The sequence below is a fragment of the Phodopus roborovskii genome, unplaced genomic scaffold (assembly GCF_943737965.1).
Source record: "Phodopus roborovskii unplaced genomic scaffold, PHOROB, whole genome shotgun sequence".
Classification (NCBI taxonomy): domain Eukaryota; kingdom Metazoa; phylum Chordata; class Mammalia; order Rodentia; family Cricetidae; genus Phodopus; species Phodopus roborovskii.
In genome coordinates, this window is record NW_026126517.1 from 4,076,097 (window position 1) to 4,097,417 (window position 21,321).

The window sequence follows — 21,321 nt, forward strand, 5'->3', positions numbered from 1 at the left end:
CAGACAACATAGCCCAGCCATCAGAATGCTTTCTGTACTACATGTTAACAAGGTTTAAAAAAAAAAAAAGGAAAAAAAAAAAGATGCAAGACCTCTAGTTTTAAGTGACAAAGTAAATGTCTTCTTAGCCCAGGGCCCAGAAAATGCTTAAGAAATCTGTGGAATGAAGGCAAAGGGAAGGGATGTTGTCTGGCAAATGACACATGCCAAAACCTCACTAAAGTGGACACTTCCCTCACTTTCTAACAATGCAGTCACAGTCATAGCTCCCAAAATTCCCCTCCAGTAAACACTTTCCCCACAGTGTATATTTTCTACTAAAAAGAGAAATAAAATTTAGCATATTGAGTCACAGCTTAAGAGTTAGAATCATACTTAATTTTTAAAAAGCACTTTTTAATGAAAACTCACAACTGAGAAGAGTAACAACTTACCTCAGGGTAAAGATTGAACCTTTTTAATGTGTTAATAACAAGGGGGTATTCAGTTAGCTTGTCATTCATTATCATCCAGACTCCATTCAAAAATGATGGTGCTTCCACAATAGTCTTGAAGTAAGAATAATACAGCCCCTGAAAGAAAGATACGATCCAGTGATAGTAAAAAGTACATAGTTATTCATCTTCTTAGATTACAAATATTTAAAATACACTGGCTTTGAAAAACTGAGCACTCAAGCAGGTAATAGCTACAATTAATTTCACAGGTTTCTGGTCACTTATAAATTCTTAGGTTGTAAAATGTACATTTTAGAAGAATTTCATCTTAATTAAAACAATTACATGGAAAATAGTTTCAAAAACTTTCAGAATTTAAATATGTATATACATGTGAGTTAGCATATGCTGAATATGAAAAGTCTACTGACTACACAAAATGGCAATAATCTTACTTCCTCCAGATTTACATTAAAAAATCCAAGTGTTTTTTAAAAAGACTGCACATTATACATATTCCTATTAAACAATAATTTTACAGATCATTTCCCCCTATCAGCAGATGAGCTGGCACTGGGGACAGAGGGTAGGGGGTTGTATTTTGAGGGAATTAGGAAAGAGACAATAAGGGGCAGGGTTGAAAATGTAGCCCACTTGGGTGGGTGTGTGTGTGTGTGTGTGTGTGTGTGTGTGTGTGTGTGTGTTCTGATTCCTTGATAGATAATGGCTGAAAAATGAAACCAACATGGATTTATAGATTAAGACTCAGCAGTAAGGCAAGTGCAGACAGTTAGGGACACCCACTTCTGTTAAGTGCCAATCAGCTCATTCAAAACACCAATTTATATTTGATGGTGCTAAGAAACTGCTAACAACAATAAGTCCTTTGAGGAACTTTGAATGTGCTAGCACAAGAGCTAAGTGTAATTTCCTTTAACCAGAAATGGATGAAGAGGTATGGATGACTGTGTGTTGTCTGTCCTTGAAGCTACACAGTGAGTAGGGAGAACTGTCCACTCCTTCTACTTGGGAATGTCTTGTTGAAACTTTTAGTGCTACAAAGCTCCCAAATGCTACAAAGAAACATTATACACACACAAAACTAACCATTTCAGTGCGGAAAGCCATCTCCCTTTCCAGTGTTGAGAGATGAGAAAAATGCCGATCATTTTCAAAGAGGTGTGTGATGTGGCTCCTGGAGACAATAAAACGACAAAGCCAACAGTGTGAAACTGTGAGTTACTCCAAAGTCAAAGAGGGAAGTCCTACAGGGTAGACAGTTTGCAGTAAAACTGAAAAAACGACTGTATTTACATTTGTTTTCTAGCAGGTTTTAACAATTCTAGTGAAATTCCTCTCCCTAAGAAAATACATTCCAATTAGATTTTAACATTAAAAAAATCATAACACTATTTTAAGTGATGTACTATAAAAAAAAATATACATCACACTGAATGTGCCATTGGGTACCATTCAGAAACAGCCCAGTTCACAAAATTCATACATCGATCCATCCAGAAGATTAAAAACATCAATCTAATACTCAGAATGCACACAATATTAATGATAAGCAAATTAGAGTATCAAATATAGCATCTTTAATAATGGATATTTTATATAAAAGTTTTATTATTCTGATCCTGGTTTATCAATTAAACTAATATTTCAGAGTACTGTGGTATAAATAGATACATTCATCCTTATGATACAGAATTATTCTTTTAAATACATGGGACATAGCTTTGGTAAGTTATAAATATCTACATAATACATATCATTGAAGAAAAAACAATCTTACCAGTGCAACAGGGCGGCAAAGGAAGCTGAAAGAAGAAAGAAAGTTACGTTACTATTTTAGCATAAATTCTTTCACCTCACAGATAAGCACTTCAAATGAGACCCCGCACAATCAGGGCAGGACCACTGTGGACCACACAAAGCTCCCAACATAAACTTTCAAAGCCTGAGCTGTGGAAGGGCTGTCCCAGGCTTCGAGTCAGGAGAGATCACTAACCCTTCACAAGAAGCACTGCAGCTAAGCCTACACAACACCAACAACTGGCTCAAGCTGTAGCTACAGTTTTCATTCATTCATTCACTCATTCACTCACTCACTCACTCACTCAGCAAAATATGTGAGGCCCTACTATTGCCATAGTGTACAGGAACCATTAGATGGAAAAACCATTACAAAAGACCCCCACAGGAACAGAATCAACAAAGAACCATAGGACTGATGGTGCCAGGGTTACGAGTGAAATACACAAAGTATAAACCACCTTTTATGAACTACCTTAGTGCCTTTCACAGTAAGGCACACTCTAGTTTTATGTGTGTATGTGTGCTCCGGGACTGGGATGGGGGGTCTAAACAAAAGATAATTTCTTTCTACTTAAACAAGTAGCTTCTTTCTGTGTTCTCAGGAACTGAGTTTCTTTATTAAAATTAAAAAAAAAAAACTAAAAATATCTTCAAATAAAAAAGTAAATGAAAGAAGGCTAAGAAAAGACAATTGCAGAGGATCCCACTCCCTGTTGATGGATTTGAAAGTCCCCCCAGTTTGGCAGGGAGCATCCATACTGCCCACACTAAATTCAATCAGACAATGGCATTAGCACCGGAAGATTGAATCCCCACCAGATTCTGTGCCACACTGTATCTTCATTCTTGGGGATTGCAGAAGAAACACTACAAACTGAACCAAGTCTCTCCTTGCTGCTAGACTCCAGTTAAATGGGATAGAGCCTAACTCCCAACTTGCAGATGGGAGTTCAGAACAAATTTCCTGAATTGACTCCAGTACTGTGAGCCTGAGTACACAATGTAAATGAGTTAGAAATGACCCATGTATAATTGTGATGGGAGGGTATGAACTAAACCCAAATCCTGTCCTTGTAGTAAATAAGCTAAATTGACCTTTTGTTGGACATACACCTATACTACACAATCATTTCCCCATTTATCCCTGAAAGTTAGACAGCTCAGTGGAGGCAGCTAAGCCCAAGCCTCGGGATTTTCTGCCCCATCAGTGAGCACAGCACCCAGGATCCTGCTGCCCTGAGTTCATCTCAGATTGCTGGGCCAGCCACAGGTGTGGGAAGCAAGCAACTGGACATTTCACCCTACTGGAGCTCTTGGTAACCAAGTATCTATCTCCTGCCCAATCCACATTTCACCTGTCTGATGCTGACTCACATCCCAACCACAGCACAGAGGACTGTTGGGAAGGAATCTGGCATCATGTGCCAGGTATGAGATATTTATTTTTAAGCTGATGCTCAGTGGTATTCCACAGACCCTCCCTCAAATATGACAGTTTTTTGCACTGCTTTTGGTTATATTACTGATGGGCAGACCTAAAGGCATACAGAGTCACACACAGCACCTGGACAGATCAAGCTGGTACTGACCTGGAAGCTTTACTACTGGCTAGCTTTCACAGTGCTGGAAGGTGCTCTGCATGCTACATCATCAACATCTTACCCAGCTGGGAACCCTGTAAGCACACTACAATAATTACTGCCCTGGCAAGACATGCCACTAATGAAAGAGTGACACAAGTGTTATGGGAGCAATCAATCACTTTCTGGTTGGACTTAAAGCCTGATCCACAAGACAAATAACTGGGCCAAGAACCTATGGTTAGCCAGGTCATAAGCCTTAGGGGAAAACATGCTACTATTATTCTGCTAAATGAACAGAGTAATAAATGCCTCTTAAGTTATCTTTATAGCCATAGATTAGTACATCTCCCAGCCCTCATCAGGGAAACTCCCTTTTACAGCAGATAAAGATTAATGCCTAGAGCCACAACTAGTCAACATGCTGGCAATTAGAGACTATAGAATGGACAGCTCTAAATGGGATATCTCCAATATATTCCCTTCCTCCAAAGCTCAGGGATCACTGATGAAGACATGTGGGACAGCCAGAGGCAGCAAGTGTCTGCAGCAGTGTACTATCTGCCAGGCATGGCAAGGCCATTGCTCACAGGATTCAAAGGCTTTAACTGCATGCACAAGATAGTAACAAGATCCAGCCAGCCAAAATCCCAGCACGGCTGAGGGAAGAGTTCATTAAGTCCTACTCCTAACTGTGGAGCTATTAGCAAAGGTCTCCTGTTGTGTGAGAGGGACTATTTTCTTCAGGGCTATGGCCACTGGGAAGCTACCCATCCTCCATAGACTATCCTGCACCAATGCACACCCACACTGGCAGCACTAAAAGGGGAAAGTATGTTTTAAACAGAGCACAGGAAGTTAAGAGGAAAAGTTGGATAGGGGATAGAAAAGAATGGAAAGAGGGATATATCAAAACATACTATACGGATGTATGGAATTCTCAAAAAGAAAAGTCAAAAACATTATCTGTTTATCAAGTGAATTACAAAAATGTGTAAGAAATAAGGGGCATGTATAATTTAAATGAAAAAAAAAAAAAAGAGCCCAGGAGAAGGCTGTTTCTTTAGGTCCTAATGGTCTCTCAGAGACAAGGTAGGTGTCAAGCAGGTAGGGAAGGGAATCAACAGTTCTGCCCCAAGTCAGGTCCACACTGGTCAGAAGCCCAAAAGAAGCAGCTAAGTCTTCTTTCTTAAGTGCTCAGTCCCACTGGGGGCTAATATACCCCAGGCTACACAAAGATTACCTGTCTCAAAAGCCAAAAGCAGGAAGCACCAACCTACAACAACCCTGTCTTTATCTTCACTCTACAGATTAAATCCTCAGAGGCACCTGGATCTCCTTCCTTCCACACAAAAGAGTTCCCTCCTTCCCATTTGTGACCATTTGATGAGTGTATCTTGTATCAATAAACACACGAAGAAATGTATTTTAAGTCCAAATTATATGTAACTTCAACATAGCCTTCCTGAGCTGAAGTTAATCTTTATGAAAGCATGCTCACATACTCTGGTCTCACTAATCCTCAAATGACAAACTGGAATTACAAGGTTAAAGGCACTTCCTACATCCATCTAGACAAGGTTTCTTAATCAACCTTAACAAGTTATTTATTCACCATTTCTAGTACCAGCCACTTCTTACTGTTTAGGATCCACGCTCTAGCCTTTGCGTCTCTGTAGAGGCTGAAGTCATCTATAAATAGCCTCCCTGTTCTACACCAACAAGTGTCCTGGAGAATGAAGCCAGTTTCTGAATGTACAGATCTAAGCACCTCACACATACCTTGAAATCCATGACTTCTACACATGACTCCTATGATGGGGCCCATACTTGCAGAAAGCTTTATTTGGGGCCACCAACCAGCTCCCAAATCATGTCATGTAGACTTGTTATTAGTTATGAATGCTCAATCTTAGCTTAGACTCATTTCTTGCTAGCTCTTACAACTTAGTCTAGCCTGTTTCTCTTCATCTATGTTTGACCTTGAAGCTTTTTATCTTTCTTCTGAATGTCCTACTCTGTGGCTGGCTGGCTCCAAGCATCTCCCTCTTTCTTCCTCATTCTCTCCTCTTCTCCTCCAACTTATTCTCTCTGCCCACCAGCCCCACCTATCCCTCTACTGCCTAGCTAGCTATTGACTACTCAGCTTTTTATTAGACCAGTCAGGTGCCTTAAGGCAGGCAAGGTAAACCAGCAACACATGTTTACATAATGAAACAAATGAAGCATAAACAAATGTAAGACATTTGTTAAATATTCCACAATACATACTCTTGACTATTCCTGGTCAATCCCCACCACACATCCTTCACTTCTTTTTTTTTTTTTCCTTCACTTTTTGATTGTACTGAGCAGCCATCTCCTAAAAGGCTAGGGGCTTAAATGGCAAGGACTGTGGGGGATTTTTGTTTGTTTGTTTGTTTTCTATCCTTCGAAGTCAAACCTCTCCCTCTGCTAGAAAACAAAACCCAGATTCTGGGTCCTAATCTAATGAAAACACACTCCCTAAGACCCAATTTAAGGAAAGTGGGACTTTTAAGTTACGAATGCTTCAGAGCCAAAGGATGTCTAAAAACACTGTAGATGAGGAACACACATCCAAGAAGCCAAGAATGTCACTCCTCAAGGGTAAAATCTTCAAGGGATAAGATTTAGGTTTCTAGAAGGAGTGAACATATTAGGCACTCAAACAGACCTAATGAAGACTAAGAATGATAGGGATCTAAGAAGGTGCATCCATAACTTCTTGAAACATGGTTTACTAAAGGAAGACCCTGTAAAGCGGGATCAAGTATGAGCATGAAAAATGAGAACACCAGTTCTCCTAGGACATTAGGAGAAAGTCCCATCACAGCTAGAAGGGAGAAACAGCCAGAGGCATCTGGAAGAGCCCACAGTGAACGACACCAGTAGACAAGTTTAGGGGTGGAGTCTGTGGGAACCAAGAGACCAAGTGAGGAATCAGAAACCAAAAGGATGACTAGCCAAAATGCCAGGTTATATAGGAATCAAAGAAGCTAGATAAAGCTCAAGAGCTCGAAAGGTTTGGGGACAGGTATGCCAGCCAGGATGACTCTGTAACAGACAGTTGTGATGGGGAGAGCCTGAGGGCCAGCATCACTTTCATGTGTTAATAGATGCCATCTGTCCTGAGTTTGAGACCTAACAGAGTAGACTTACAGTAGACAGCCAGATGACAAATACAGTCAAGCTAAATGTAGACTTGGATCCAACACCACAAAAGAATCCTCATCACCAGTACTATTTGGAATTGGACAAATAAAGGCAGCACACTAACATTTACTAATATCTCACTTTTTACATGTGCACAAACATCAGGAGTGTAGAACAATCAGAGCTTCCCAACTGGTGGGCCAAGAGTAAAAGAGCTGGGGTCCTTTGGGACAACCACCTCCAGATGAGCATCTTGGCTTCAAAGGGACTGTACATGCGCTCCCACTGTACAGAATGGTACTCTCGATTTCTGTGTGCATCACGATGTAAGAAGGGTTGGGAAGGAATGAGCTCATTAACACAGAAAAGAAGCATGTGTGAGAAAGCAACAACACTGCAGCAGAGACTCACAATGCTCCAAACCCCGGTATTGCTTTTGAATCCTCAGTGGAACTAAATAAAACTAGACATTTTTATTAAAAATAAAATAACCATATAAACTAAATAATATAAATAAATAAAATAGCTAAATAACTGAATAAAATTAATTTGTTTTATTAACAAGTCCTACTTACATTATTAGCTCAAGAGTCATGTCAGAAATTCTAGGAATTTAAACATATTCAGTTCCTTTTCTCATCATTGTGATTAAATGTATCCAGGAGCAACCTGAGGAAGGAAGCATTTATGTTTGTTCATGATCTGAGGTGATGCCCTTCACTGTGGGAAGGTGGGACAGTAACAGCAAGCACCTCAGGCAGCTAATTACATGACCGGAATCTGGAGGTAAAGATAGTCCACTGGAACCTGGCTACCACAGGGACTATGAAGCTCAAGGCCCGCCCCCCAATGAGCCATTTCCTCTAGCTAGACCCACAGCCTGGGGGAAATGCAATCTCTCCAAACAGAGCCACCAAAAGGTAAAGAAGTGTTTCAGCTATAAGCTAATGGGAGACACTTCACATTCAAACAATACCAAGTGACTGACAGTGGGATCAAGGCTGACTGTCACAGGATGACTAGGGCAAAGGTCTTGTGCTCTTTATGAGATATACTGTGAGTACTGGGGACCCTTAGTACTCTGCATATCCTGGAGGCCAGCAGTGATTTACTACCTGGCAGCTAGGTGCACATGCTCAATCTCAGGCCATAGCCACACATCCCAGCCAAAGGAGGTAGAGTGGGAGCACAGCCACGGGAGAGGGACACCACCACATCACAACATTCTTGAGCCCAGCTCTTAGAATGCTAGATTCAACAGGTGCAGGGACTCAAAGCCATACATCATTACCAAACAGTCCACACTTTGAGAAGTGGCACAGTTATGATAGCAAACCCAGTGATGAGAACAGGGTGGCAATTCGTTAAGATAAGATGCGGAGGCCTGGAGAGTGGTGACAAAACAGGACTGGGAACTGAAAACACAAATTCAAAGGGTAATTCTGAGTGAGGAACTTAAAAATTGGGCCATAAATAAGATTTAAGAAAGAAGAAGAGTTAAAATTCAAATTCCCTTCTTCTAAGAAAGCCTTTCCTAAGAAGAAACACTTTGGGGCTTTCTAAGACATCACTAATTTAGCCTCGAGTCCCATTTGCAAAGAGTATACAATAAGGTGAGGGGGTGTTTGCTTATCTCAATTCCCAGGCTTAATGTATGACCCACAGCCGTTACCTCTAGCATGGGACTTCATACTCTCTGAAGTGACTGCAACAGTGATTTTCTGCCTATTTTCTATTTTCATTTTTATCTTCCTGCTCCACAACTTCAAAGCCTTGATAGGTTTGGTCCCTTTCATTTGGTCCCTCTTTGGAACTGGGGGGAATATTTATTCTTAATAGGGAAAGAAGACACAAGCTCAATTTACTAACAGAGATATTAGTCTCAAATTGGGGAGCAAAAACTGCTCTTAAAACTCATAGCCTGATTTAAAGAAACCACTTCTAGTAAGATACAGGCTGATGATTGACTGTGGTTAATTCTCATCTTCTAATACATTTAGCATTAAGCAAAAATTGACAAAAGCTAAGAAAAGACTTAGATACTCTTAATTATAATGATATTACCTAATGTCTGCTCATCGGTACTAGGCAAAAGTGACCCAAAAAAACTAGTGACTTTTATTTCCCTAAGGGACCCAAGGTCTCTTATAGCAAGGATACAGCAAACCCTACAAGAGACCTGAGGCTTCCCTGACTCCAAGTTCAGACATGAAAACATTGAACACATCAACCAAGAGTGAAGTGTCATACAAAGAAATGTCTGAGAAATCACGACAGTATTAAAGACAAAATAATGTGTTCTACAGTGAATATATGAAAACAACAGAGCATACAAAGTCTATGCCACCACCCCACAGACAGCAGGACTGGGGTTCTTAACAGAAACATACAAGTCAGCTTGCACACATTGCAAATATGAATTTATGTACAAATACTAGAGTAGGCAGTGCCTAATTACACAAGACATATTTTAAAGGCAGTGAATTCTATCTTCCTTTAAAAGTCATTGGTGGCACATGCCTTTAATCCCAACCGTTGGGAGGCAGAGGCAGGTGGATCTCTGTGAGTTCAAGGCCAGCCTGATCTACAGAGTGAGTATCAGAACAGCCTCCAAAACAATACAGAGAAACCCTGCCTCAAAACCCAAAAATAAATAAATAAATTAATTAATTAAAAAAAAGTCATAGCTGTATACAATGTGAACAAAAATATTCCTAAATCAAACAGTACCCACATTGGTATTTCCACAAAGTAACTTCCTTCTCCTTGACAAAACACAATGCATTTTACTGTTTTAAGAACAAATAAATAAAGTATGCAATCAAATAATCTGCTTCTGAGCACATAGGAGGAAATTATAAAATCTGGTAAATCCAGTAGGGAAAGTGTAGATAGAACCCAGGTCTCTTCAGTACGGAAGAGATAAAAAAAAGACAGAGGTGTGTGGGCATGCATGGGCATGCATGTGAGCATGTATGCGCGCGCGCGCACACACACACACCCCTCTAAATACATAAATACAACCTTCTTAGTCCACATAAAGTTGCTTGTATGTATATGATGTTAGGGATAAGTGTTCATATACACAAGACACAAGATATAAGACATGGAGGATCCAAGATGCTTCTGATCTGAAAGCTTCCTTCCTGAGGACTAACTTTCATGATATCAAAGGCACAATGCAAGCTTCCAAGAGAGGAAAGCAACTAATAGTCCTATCTATGATGCCTCTGAACTAAGACAATGACTAGCACAGCACAATATCGATCAATAGTGGCACAAATATCTTGGTGGTAAACAACAGCTAATTGGATTTAAGTCCCACTCAAGAGGAAATCATCTGGCACTACAAACCTAGCCAACTTCCCAGGGCTAGCAAAGTCATGGATCTTGAAGGGGAACCTACAACCATCATTTACTATATCAGCATAATCCTGAACTATATTCTAAATAACTATTTTTACATGATGGGAGATGTCCTTCTGTATATATGTTTCCCTTATTGAGTGATGATTAAAACACTGTCTGGACAATAAGGCAGGAAGAAAGGCGGGGCCAGGATGAGAATTCTGAGAAAGGCAGACAGAGAAAGCCCATCAAAAACAGTCGCCATGTAGGTGCCAAAGGAGTAACAGGTCTGGGTATTCTCCAGCAAGCCAAGATCACATGGAAACACACAGATTAGTAGTTAGGGGTTAATAATTAAGATAGAGCTAGCCAATAAGAAGCCCTAGCACCAGCCAACAGTTTAATAATTATTACAGCATAGCGTCTGTGTGCATATTTGGGGTATCGAGGCAGCAGGAGCTGGTGGGAAAGAAAACCGGCAGCAACTCTTTTATACTCAGAGGTAAATGTAGTCCTCACCCATCATCAAAGAAATGTTTCCTTGCAACAGATGGAAACCATTTCAGAAAATCACAACTAATCAAATGCAGATATCAAGTGGCCATGTAGCCAGTGCCCAGCTCCAACTGATACATATACATACATCTACAATACAATTACTTCACCTAAGGATCAGGGATCACAGGGGAGGAGGGGGCAGAAAGATTATGAGTGTTTAGTCATTTTTAACAAGCTTACTTCCCGATAAACCATTCTAATGTTAAGATAATGAAACCCCTTCCAATTGCAAACTGCCCTTGGGTAATACAAGATCTAGCTTATCATTTAACTTAAATGGTTCAGAAATTATGATAATTATTCACTATCTTATCACTGCCAAACAACCAACTATCATTTTTTTAATTCGTAACTTATTCATTTTTCAAAAATTAATTGTGAAGTCAAAATGAGGACCAGGGCGAGGTGGGGGGCTCACGTGGAAGGGTGCAGAACCAGAATGAGTCTCAGAATGAACACAAACAAAAACTTCTGTTCTCTCTAGAGAAGTAACTGGGCTCAGGACATGTGAGGTCCTCCTCCCACTGATGTGCCTCTGTCTGCTGTCTAAGACTTCAGATCTGAAGCCCAAAATTTGACCAGCATGACTGATTAGCTTCAAGCCCAAACCTCATCCCAGGAATTCAAGAATGATGTCCCCATTGGTAAAATTCTCAACAGTAACATTTAAGTTCTATATACCTAGGGCATTTCCATAGACATCAAAGATAGTGAGGAACGAAAACACAAGGTCTTCTAAAAACAACATTTAACTAATAAAATAGCAGAAGGACAATGAGGATTGTTAACAAGGCCATAGCCATGATTACTATGAGTGAGAATGAGGGTGGGACAGTTACAAAATTAGGCAGATTTGAATTATTATAAAACCCTGGCTGGGACATTCCATCTCCTACCATGAACTCTCCAGCCCAGAGCTGGGCTGCACTTGCCTTAGCTGCTTTTCCTTATATAACTCAGTCATTTTTGTTACCAACGCCTCTTGCCCTCATGGCCACTGCTCCTGGTTGCCCTCTCTCCCTGCCCCCTCTTCTCACATGGCCCAGTCCAGTCTACAGGTCATGTCCACTCTGGATTCACCCAGATGTCTCTTCCTCTGCCTGTGTTCTCCCATATATCTATAATAAAATCCTAAACTCCTTCAGAGCAGTCAGGTTCTCCTTTTATGTCTTTTTTCATTCAATCATGATAATGCTGAGAAAATAAAAAGTATTTTTAAAGCATGTTCCACAGCTGTTGTAGACTGATGCATTCTCAAAATTACTTCTACTTTTAAAATATACTCTTACTAAATAACTCTTGATTGGATTATAAAAGATCACCCACAGTGGAGCGATTTCTTCATGGGATGAAAGCTGTGGATCTAGAAATGGATGAGATTTTTACTAGTTTTGATTACTAATAAGCAATGGAAGGAAGGACTAAAAAAAAAAAAAAAACTAACCAATTCTAACCTAGAAATGTCCTAATGGTAAATTACAACTAACGGCAAAAGATAAGCCACAAGCAGAAGTCTAGAACAAATACATAAATAATAAGCTTTGTAGTCTATGAAACACAAATGTCATTAAACTCACATGAGACAGAAATACACCTTTATATTCATTAAGAGATATAAATATAATCTAGCATGATAGGACTTTAAATGGCCAGACTTTAGCAAGAGCTCTGTGTGTGTGTGTGTGTGTGTGTAATTAAAATTTCATCTACCAATGTCCTACTCTGGGCAAAAAAACAAATCACAAAGAACACAGCCTTAAACTTACAAAAGAGGTTCAGTGCATGTAACTTTGGTACTCATGAGCACTTTCTTTGAGAAACTGTCATACTTAGAGCACCTTTTAAATAATAAAGCATATTTAGGTGATATAAATATTTTTAAGAATTAACAACCAGAAATCTATTTTAGAAAGGGGAAAAAATGGCTTCAAAACCCCAAATTTCTGTCTATTTCTCCAGCTTTGATGGGATTCCGGTAATTAACACAGCATGCTCTCACAGCTGCTTGCCTGCTTGAGCACAGGAGGTGCCCATGCTCCTGGGATTCATAGTCAGCTTCTCTCCTGATGCAGACCACCCACTAACCTGCTTGCTTTCCAGTCTTCTCCCTGCTATCTCTATGTAAGCTCCCCTTTTCCTTACTTCTGAAGAAAGACGCAAGAAAGAAGATGTGCTGCTCACAAACTGCTGAGATTCTCAGGACTGGCAGGGAGTCCTCATTTGCCCTCTTGCTACACGTTCACGGGATCAAACACTACATAGCAATTAAGAGCATGAACTCAGAAGACATGGGACTTCAGTTCAAATCCTGACCTTAAAAATTCCAGGGGTGACCTTGCATAAGTTAAATAACTAAGCACCTATGTAGCTCACATCCCCCTTCTAGTAAATACGGTAATCACAATGCTAACGGCCAGGCCCAACTCTTGGGTTAAATGAGTTCATCTGCAGTATTGGATACAAAGCAGGGCAGGGTTACATACATACATACACACACCCCCACACACACACACACCAAGACCAGTTCACACCAAGTTCTACCAAAATCCATCTGAATTCTACCCCCTCCTCACCATCTCCACAGCCATGCTTCTATTCATCATGCCAACAGCCCCGTTGGCTCCAGAAGAGCACTACCTCAGGGGTAGGGCCTGCTCTATCTTCCAAACACAGATTTCCCAAAATTAAAATGTAAACATGCCACTGTCTTGCTCAGCATTGCCTTGCACTTTCCTAGAGCCTTTCTTGGCTTTACTAGAGTGGATACTCCCTGATTTGGGGATTTCCTTTGTTCATTTTGCTTCATTTTCCCAAACACAGAAGCCCTTTCCTTTCTTCCAATTCATTTACTACAAAATGTAACTAACTATATACTTATTCTTCTTCCTTTCAGAATGCAAATTCCATAGGCAGTACAGTTTTCTTGTCCATCTTTTTCCCAGGATGCACCTGGCACAGCAGGCATTCAAACTGAGCAATATAAAGGCACCAGGAATCAGACATACTATTTTATATGTATTATCGCACTTACTTTTTGTTGTTGTTTTTGTTTTTCAAAACAGAGTTTCTCTGTGTAGCCTTGGCTGTCCTGAACCTTGCTTTGTAGACCAGGTTGGCCTTGCACTTACTGAGATCTGCCTCTGCCTTCTGAGTACTAGGATTAAAGGCATGCACCACCAATGCCTGCCCTTACCTACTCTTTTACTCTAAACAAAGTCATTCACCATCCCGATTTTAAAGGTAATGAAATATGGGAAACACTGGGGAACACAAACAGCTTTGGAGTGTAGAAACAGGCTTCCAATGCAGGCCAACACTGAAATACCAGGTTGCTTCCACATCACACCTGCTGGCCCATTCCAGTTCCCAGTATCCGGACCAACTCTGCCTTCACGGACTTCCTCCCTGTCCCTGGTGGTCACAAGCTCTCATAAACCATACTCTTGATGATAGCAGTCCCAATGTGGTGCTTGCCTCCCCAATTACACTTGCTGGTATTTGGGAAGCATTCTGGTTGCTACCACTGGGGAAATGCTACTAGATTCTAGGAGGTAGAAGCCTGGGACTCCCTGCAAGGCACACAACAGTCTCTCAAAACACAGGATAGTCCCACTGAAAACATCATGAAGCTCAAATAGGTTACAATTGCCACAGAAGAGTGACATAACTTTTTGTCTTAGTCACTGTTCTATTGCTGTGAAGAGACAGCATGACCATTTCAGAAATATGATTATAAAGGAAAGCATCTTATTGGGGCTGGCTTACAGTTTCCCAAAGTTAGCCCATTATCAGCATGACCAGAAGCATGTCACCACATAGGTTGACATGATGCTGGAGAAGGAGCTGAGAGTTCTACGGGATCCACAGGCAGCAGGAAGAAAAAGACCAGGCTAGAGTTTTTGAAACCCCAAAGCTCACCCCCAGTGCCATACTTCCTCCAAGAAGGCCACATCTAAGAGCTCCCAAGGAGCACCCCTCCCCAAAGACACACACACATTTGTATTTAAAAATATGTGCCTATGGGGGGGCCATTCTTTCTCACCACAATACCTTTTTAATATCTTTAATATTTCTCACTTTCACCCCTGAAACATGAGCCCTGGCCAACTACCAGAACTTTCTTCCTTCTTTTGATAATGGGCAGGACACAGGTGGATGTAAGAAGGATGCAGCTGTATCAAGCAGGTGGCAACTGTTGCTCCAGTTTTGAGGAAACAATAAGGATTAAGAACTATAGCAACTGAACAATTCATGTGCCCATGTCAAGAAAGTGGATAGAGCAGAGTAGCAGGCTCAGTGGGTAAAAGTGCCTACCATGAAGCCTGACAACCTAGTTCTAGCCTACAGAGTAGGAAAGAAATGATTCCTGAAATTCTTCCTCTGACACACATGCAATGTGGCACATGAGTGGGCATGTGCGTACTTGCACACACACACACACACACACACACACACACACACAGTAAATAGAAAAAAAAATTAAATAAGAGGAGGGGTTTAAATTTACAGTTTCAGCAATGATGGAATTCCATTTCTGAGTGATGCCAATCTGTTTCTAGAAAGCTCAGTGGTTGGTACAGGACTTTTCTTGCATTCATGAAGTCCTGGAGTCAATCCCCAGCACCAAACCAAAAACAAATAAGCATTTAAAATTCACTTCCTCCAATATGCTTCCCTCCTGCCATATCCCCAGCCCTAGATACACAAGGAAGCAGTGTAATCTGTGGTTCACATGATGTTTTTAAGTTTTCAGATATTACCAGTGTATGGCTTGAGCTAAGAACTGTTGTTATAATTCAGATCTCTCATCTTCCACAGGTTCAAACCAAATGTCAAAAAGCTAAATATGTGAGTAGTGGCGCACACCTTTAATCCCACCACTTGGGAGGCACAGGCAAGTGGATCTCTGTGAGTTCGACACCAGCCTGGTCTACAAGAGAGAGTTCCAGGACAGCCTCCAAAGCCACAGAGAAATCCTGTCTCAAAAAACAAACAAACAAAAACTAAATATATGGCTCAGAAACCTGACCAGTTTGCAGCAGGCTTGGGAAGAAAGGCAGGAAAGAATAAGGAAGTCCTTGTTTCATTTCTCTTTCTGTTATAAAATACCCTGACAAGTAGTACCATAGGGGAGGGAGCAGCCAATGTGGCTTCAAACGCCAGTCTATAGCCCATTACTGCCAAGAAGTCAACTCAAGAACGCAAAGTGTTGCGCTCACTGTCAAGAGCAGAGAGAGAATGAACACAAGGATTCATCTTCACTTGCTTGTTCTCACCAGCTTTCTCCACCATTAGACTATTCAGGATACCTGCCTGCCTAGGGGATGAAATGGTACAGCCCACAACTGGCTGGGTCTTCTTATATCTTATATCTTCTTATATCAGTCAACTGATCTAAATAATTCCTAAGACTCTCTTCCCTGGTAATTCTAGTGTCAAATTGTCAAATTGACAATAAAAATTAGCCAGCACAGAGGGAAAGGGGGGTTAAAAAAAACTTACAGAAAGGCAGTATTGACAGGGGGGTTAAAAAAAAAACTTACTGAAAGGCAGTATTGACTGATCTTTGCTAGTAGTTGGTGTCCACTCTCCACTTTTCTCTACCTTGAATCCAGTCCCAGGAGGTTGGCTCTGTAGGTCATTTCAATAGATATGGGAATGAACAGCACTACAAGCAGGAGCCTGGAGTGTGAAGACTAGGTAGCTCCTATTGGGCTACTTTGCACCTCAGCATAGCTGAGCACACCTCCTGAGAAAGCCTTAGTTTTCCAAGGCTCACATTTCCCCCATGAGTACATACATTCCTACTGGTCAGTGTACCTCACTGATGTAATAGCTTTTTTGGTTTCTCAAAACTGTTCATAACTCTGAAAATAGCTCAATTATTAATGCTTCCTGCCTGAACACGGAAATCTATGCAGACACATGTATGTACTAGGATGTAGTGAGATAGTTCTGTGGCACTGACCACGCCCATTGGGGGTGGAGCCATGGGCGGAGTGACCTGTGGTAGGAGGTCGGAGGGGGCCAGGAAAGGCGCTCTCTCTTTCTGGCGTGACTCGGACAGGAGAGGATCGGGTTGAATTTCCTGGTGTTCATCTGTCTAGGTTGTAAGTTATTTCTCCCAGAATAAACATCTATTCGGCCTATTTGTTTATCCTGATCCTTATTTACCGCGATACTAGGATGCACTCTCTGAGGTGGAAGCAGGTTAGAGGCAATGTATATTATTAAATGTACATTATGAGGAAAGTTTGAAAAACATTTTCAGGTTCTCCCTCCACCGATGCCTCCGTAGTTAGGAGCAACTGGATTGAGACTTCTAACAATATACATTTGGAGACCTCTTTGTCACCATTGGATAAATAGTAAGTTCCATATATAAGAAAAGCATACCTTCTTACTAAAGCTCATCACTGCCCAACATGGGAAGAGCAACCTTGGTAAGTGATTTATCAGTGCCCAGCACACATGAAGAAGAACTCAAACCAATTCTAACATGTGCCACTATCATGGAGTTTCAAGTTAGCATATTTATTCTTAAACAGGAATAAAGCTACTTTGTCATAGTCTAATCAGTAGTTGATAGAGCTGAGCAACTACAATTAATTCGGGCAACTAGCAACTACGCAATGCCTCTCTCAACATGGAAGACCAAGGAGACATTTGAAAGTTCCACACTGAAATACAACTTTCATCACTCTGTGGAGGTTTTGAAAGACATGGAAACTACTGGAACCCTTCTGCAGGACAAGTGTAGTTCTGATACTCTGGGAACATGGTGCTAGAAAGGAGTCACTATTGATACAAGTCTTGAGGGTACAGGGCCAGAGCTGAACCAAGCACAGCATACCAGGTCTCACTACTCAAAAGAACCTTCTCTCCAAGTGCTTTGTGGCCTCACAACAGAGGGTCAAGCAAGAGGACAAAGACTGTGGTGTACCTCCAAACTCCACAAGCCTGGTGACCTCTGTCCAGGGAAAGCCTAAGACGATGGTCCGACATGTTCACTATACTTCTGCTTACAGTATCAAAAAGAGCAAATCAAAAGAAATGTATATGAAACAAAACTATATTTCTGCAAGGGCATTACTAAATCCAAATACAAGCATTCCAGTGTAAGAAAACCCAAAGGAAATTCACTGTAAAAAATGAAAAAAAAAAGCAATATCATTTAAAATCTATTACTGTCTCTCCCTGAAATAAGAGCAATACATCCATGACTTTACTACAACTGCTGTCTATACTAGCCATTCAGGAAAGCTAGAGATCTATTCTGTCATGGGATCTAAAATCAAGATTATGCATTTGTTTTTACAATAGGAACTGATACTGTTAAATGCTTCATTCAGGCACAAACATGCATCACCCACGTAATTTTTTTTTTCTCCTCAGGACATCCCTGAGTAAGTAGGGCACAGGATAATCCCATGTAAAAGAGAAGCCCCTCGAGGGGTGAGGTTTAAACCAAACTCCAGCACAGTGCACTAGCTCTGAATGCCTTTAACCTCATCCACTGTACCATGCTGCCTCCCCAAGGTGAATTTAACCTGTACACTAACCAGGTTCTCAGGCTAGCTACTGATGGGAACATGAAGAAAATAATGAATTTGCCTAATCTTGGCCCAACTATAAAAAGAGAAAATATCCTTGTAACAATGCCAGTCTTCTTGAACCCACAAACACATAATCATGACTGGCTTTTGGTAACTAAGCAGCTGAAGTGGAGACTATCCCCCACAAAAAGGCTGATTTTGCTGACTAGTGCATCTAACCACAAATTCCAGGCTCAAAGCACCCCAAACACATAAAGGTCATTACGGAACAGTGAAAACATAGTATCAAAATATCACCAGTAACTAAATAATAGCCAAAAAAATCCACTGTGGCAAAAAAAAAAAAAAAATATTACAGGATCTTAATGAGGGACTTGGTAACATCACAGGCCTGCTAATCCAAACTTCTATAAACTTGCCTTATCGGACAAAGTCAATAAGACAATGAATCCGAAGGCGGTCCACACGTGAATGCTTCAACTTTATTTCTTTTAGGCACACATTTACAACCCATCCATCTGGTGCATGGAAGAAGGAAGAGAAGTGCCAGCAGGAAAGGTAAAAGCTTGGGCATCCAAAACACAACACAACCTGGAAAGAACCAAGAAGTGCCACCCTCAGTGTTTGCGGCCAAAAAGAAAAAAAGCACGCTAAAATTTAATTATAAGTTTGGCAACTTTCAACTTTCTAAGACAGGAACCTGAGTATTTCGAGCTCCAAGAATCGCTCCCATCCCTAAGCAAGCCATCCTCTGAGATAACGGTCAAGCCAGCTGCAAAGAGTGGACTGTCGTTGCAGGCATAAGCCAGGTCTGCTCCGCGCGGACCGGACCGCTCGTCGTCAGCCGAGCAGCTGATGATCTCCGGGACAAATATTTAAACGCCCGGGCTGACGGCGGGGCGGAGGGTGAGCGGAATTGGGCCCCCGGAAGAAGCGGGGAGGAACAGGAGGAAGCAGGGGCGTCCCGGGAAAAGTCGGAGAGGGCTGCTAACTGGCTCACCTAGCAGCAGCGTGCTCCAGGTCCGGCCGCGCCCGCGCCGCAGGCCCAGCGCCCAGCGCAGCCCGGCCGCCAGGCGGCCCGCGAGGCCGTCCGGGGCGGGAGCAGCAGTCTCGGCGCGGGGCCCCTTCCTGCTCGCCGCGCCTCTGCGCCCCGGCGACGGCGGCGCGCGCTCCGGTCCCGGCTCCCCGGTGCCCACCTCGGATGCCCCGCTCAGAGGCGGTGGTGATGCGCGGGCCAGCCGGGGCGGCCTGGAAGCCGCGTCCCGGTGCTTGTTCCGCGCCTGCAGGACCATCTTGGCATAGTCGCTCCCGCTAACTGCGCGCGCCCGGACGGCAGCCGGGATCTGCGGACTGGCGGTCGCTCACTCTGGCCGGCGAGGGCGGGCCGGGAGGCGGGGACAGCGCGGGCCGGGGAGCCGCTGCCTGCTGCTGGGCGGCCGGGAGGCGGCGCCGGACTCGCGCGCCTCCGCCGTTGCCGCTCTCGGGTTGCCACGGCGACAACGGAACGCCGCGGGGCGGGGGCGGGGACAACCTGAGAGCGGCGCGGCCCCGCCCCTCCAGCGCGCGCGCCCAGGCGCGTTCCGGGCGGCAAGCGCGCACGCGCGGGCTGCGAGTGGGGCGGGGCCGGCGGCCGGGGAAGCGGTGGGGACGACCTCCCGGAAGCGGCCGTGAGCCCTCGGGGGACAGGCGGTCGCGCTCTGAGGCCGCGTGGCTCTATGTTTCGCGGTGAGCGAACCCGGTGGCCACGGAAGGGCTCAGAGCGTCTTCTCCGGAGTTCTGTGCATTAGGCTTGTGCGGGAAACTAACGGGGTAAAGTGTGGCCTCCCAGCAAGATCTCTGGTTCAAGGATAAGAAAATGGGGCCGGAGGCAAGATTCAAATTCGATGAGTTGGTGTGGGAGTGTAAACTGATACCCTAGATCAGAATCCAAACTAAAGCCATAAGTGAAAAGGAACTGGTGTAGCCTATCTTCTTTACTAGAAAGTATGATAACTGCTAAAATGAGAGGCTTGAAAACGAATTTTCTCATAGCAAAAGTAGGAGTAAATGAAGAATCCCAGGGAAAGTTTAAAGGGAAAAAAAAGAACGAAAAAGACCGAATATATTCCAAGTTAACCTTCCTTACCTTCAACCCAGTGCTATTTGCAGGAAGATGTGGAAAATTGCAGTGGAGAGACTCATTTCTTGGCTCCTTTCCAAGTGAGCTTGTTCCAAGAAGTCTGGATTTTAGAAATTAGGGCACATGGTTCCGCTTTTCTCCGCTGTAATTACGGGGGTTTCAGGTAGCTGTGGCTTCTCTTGTTTACGACTTTATTAATATCAGAATTCATTAACTCAGGCAAAAAGAATGGATTTTGTTAAAGGACTTAGCGCAATATTACAATTTGTAGGTTTCCTGATTTTGAATATTAAATTATGTATTCAAACAAGGAACAACTGTTTAAGACACTTCTGTAAATAAAATGATTGACAGTGACATACAAAAGGCAAGATATCCAGTTGACCTAAGTTATATCTAGAGTTGACATTGAGTTTATAACTTTACTCAGTGTCTGTCAAGGACAATAATAATAACGTTATCGCTAGTGTATTTATTAATTTGAAAGCTGATGGAGCTACACTATTGGATTGTTTGTCTCTCAGATGTGGAGGGTTTAAGGACTGCTTCTCAATCAGTTTCACCAAAGAAGTGTCACTCCAGGGCAGGCCTCATACCCTGGAGTAGTTGGCCAACTGAAAACAAACGCTATGGTTGTTTTTAGGGGGTTTAGTTTCAAATTGTTTTGCTTTTTTTTGTCATATTGGTGTTTTGCTTGTTCTAGTCTCCATTTTTTGTGCTTCCGTGTT

General features: G+C 42.4%; 1 protein-coding gene across 1 annotated transcript in view; it reads right to left on the reverse strand.

Moving 5' to 3' along the window:
- The window catches only part of Dpy19l1 (dpy-19 like C-mannosyltransferase 1), a 93,775-nt gene extending 73,913 nt beyond the window's left edge, over positions 1–19,862 (reverse strand). The window contains exons 1-4 of the mRNA XM_051196896.1: positions 19,475–19,862; positions 2,236–2,260; positions 1,545–1,632; positions 435–572 (exon numbers count right to left, since the gene is read on the reverse strand). Coding sequence (XP_051052853.1) covers positions 435–572; positions 1,545–1,632; positions 2,236–2,260; positions 19,475–19,766 — 543 coding nt within the window. The 5' untranslated portion in view covers positions 19,767–19,862. The remainder of the gene's footprint in view (positions 1–434; positions 573–1,544; positions 1,633–2,235; positions 2,261–19,474) is intronic.
- Between the last annotated feature and the right edge of the window lie 1,459 nt (positions 19,863–21,321).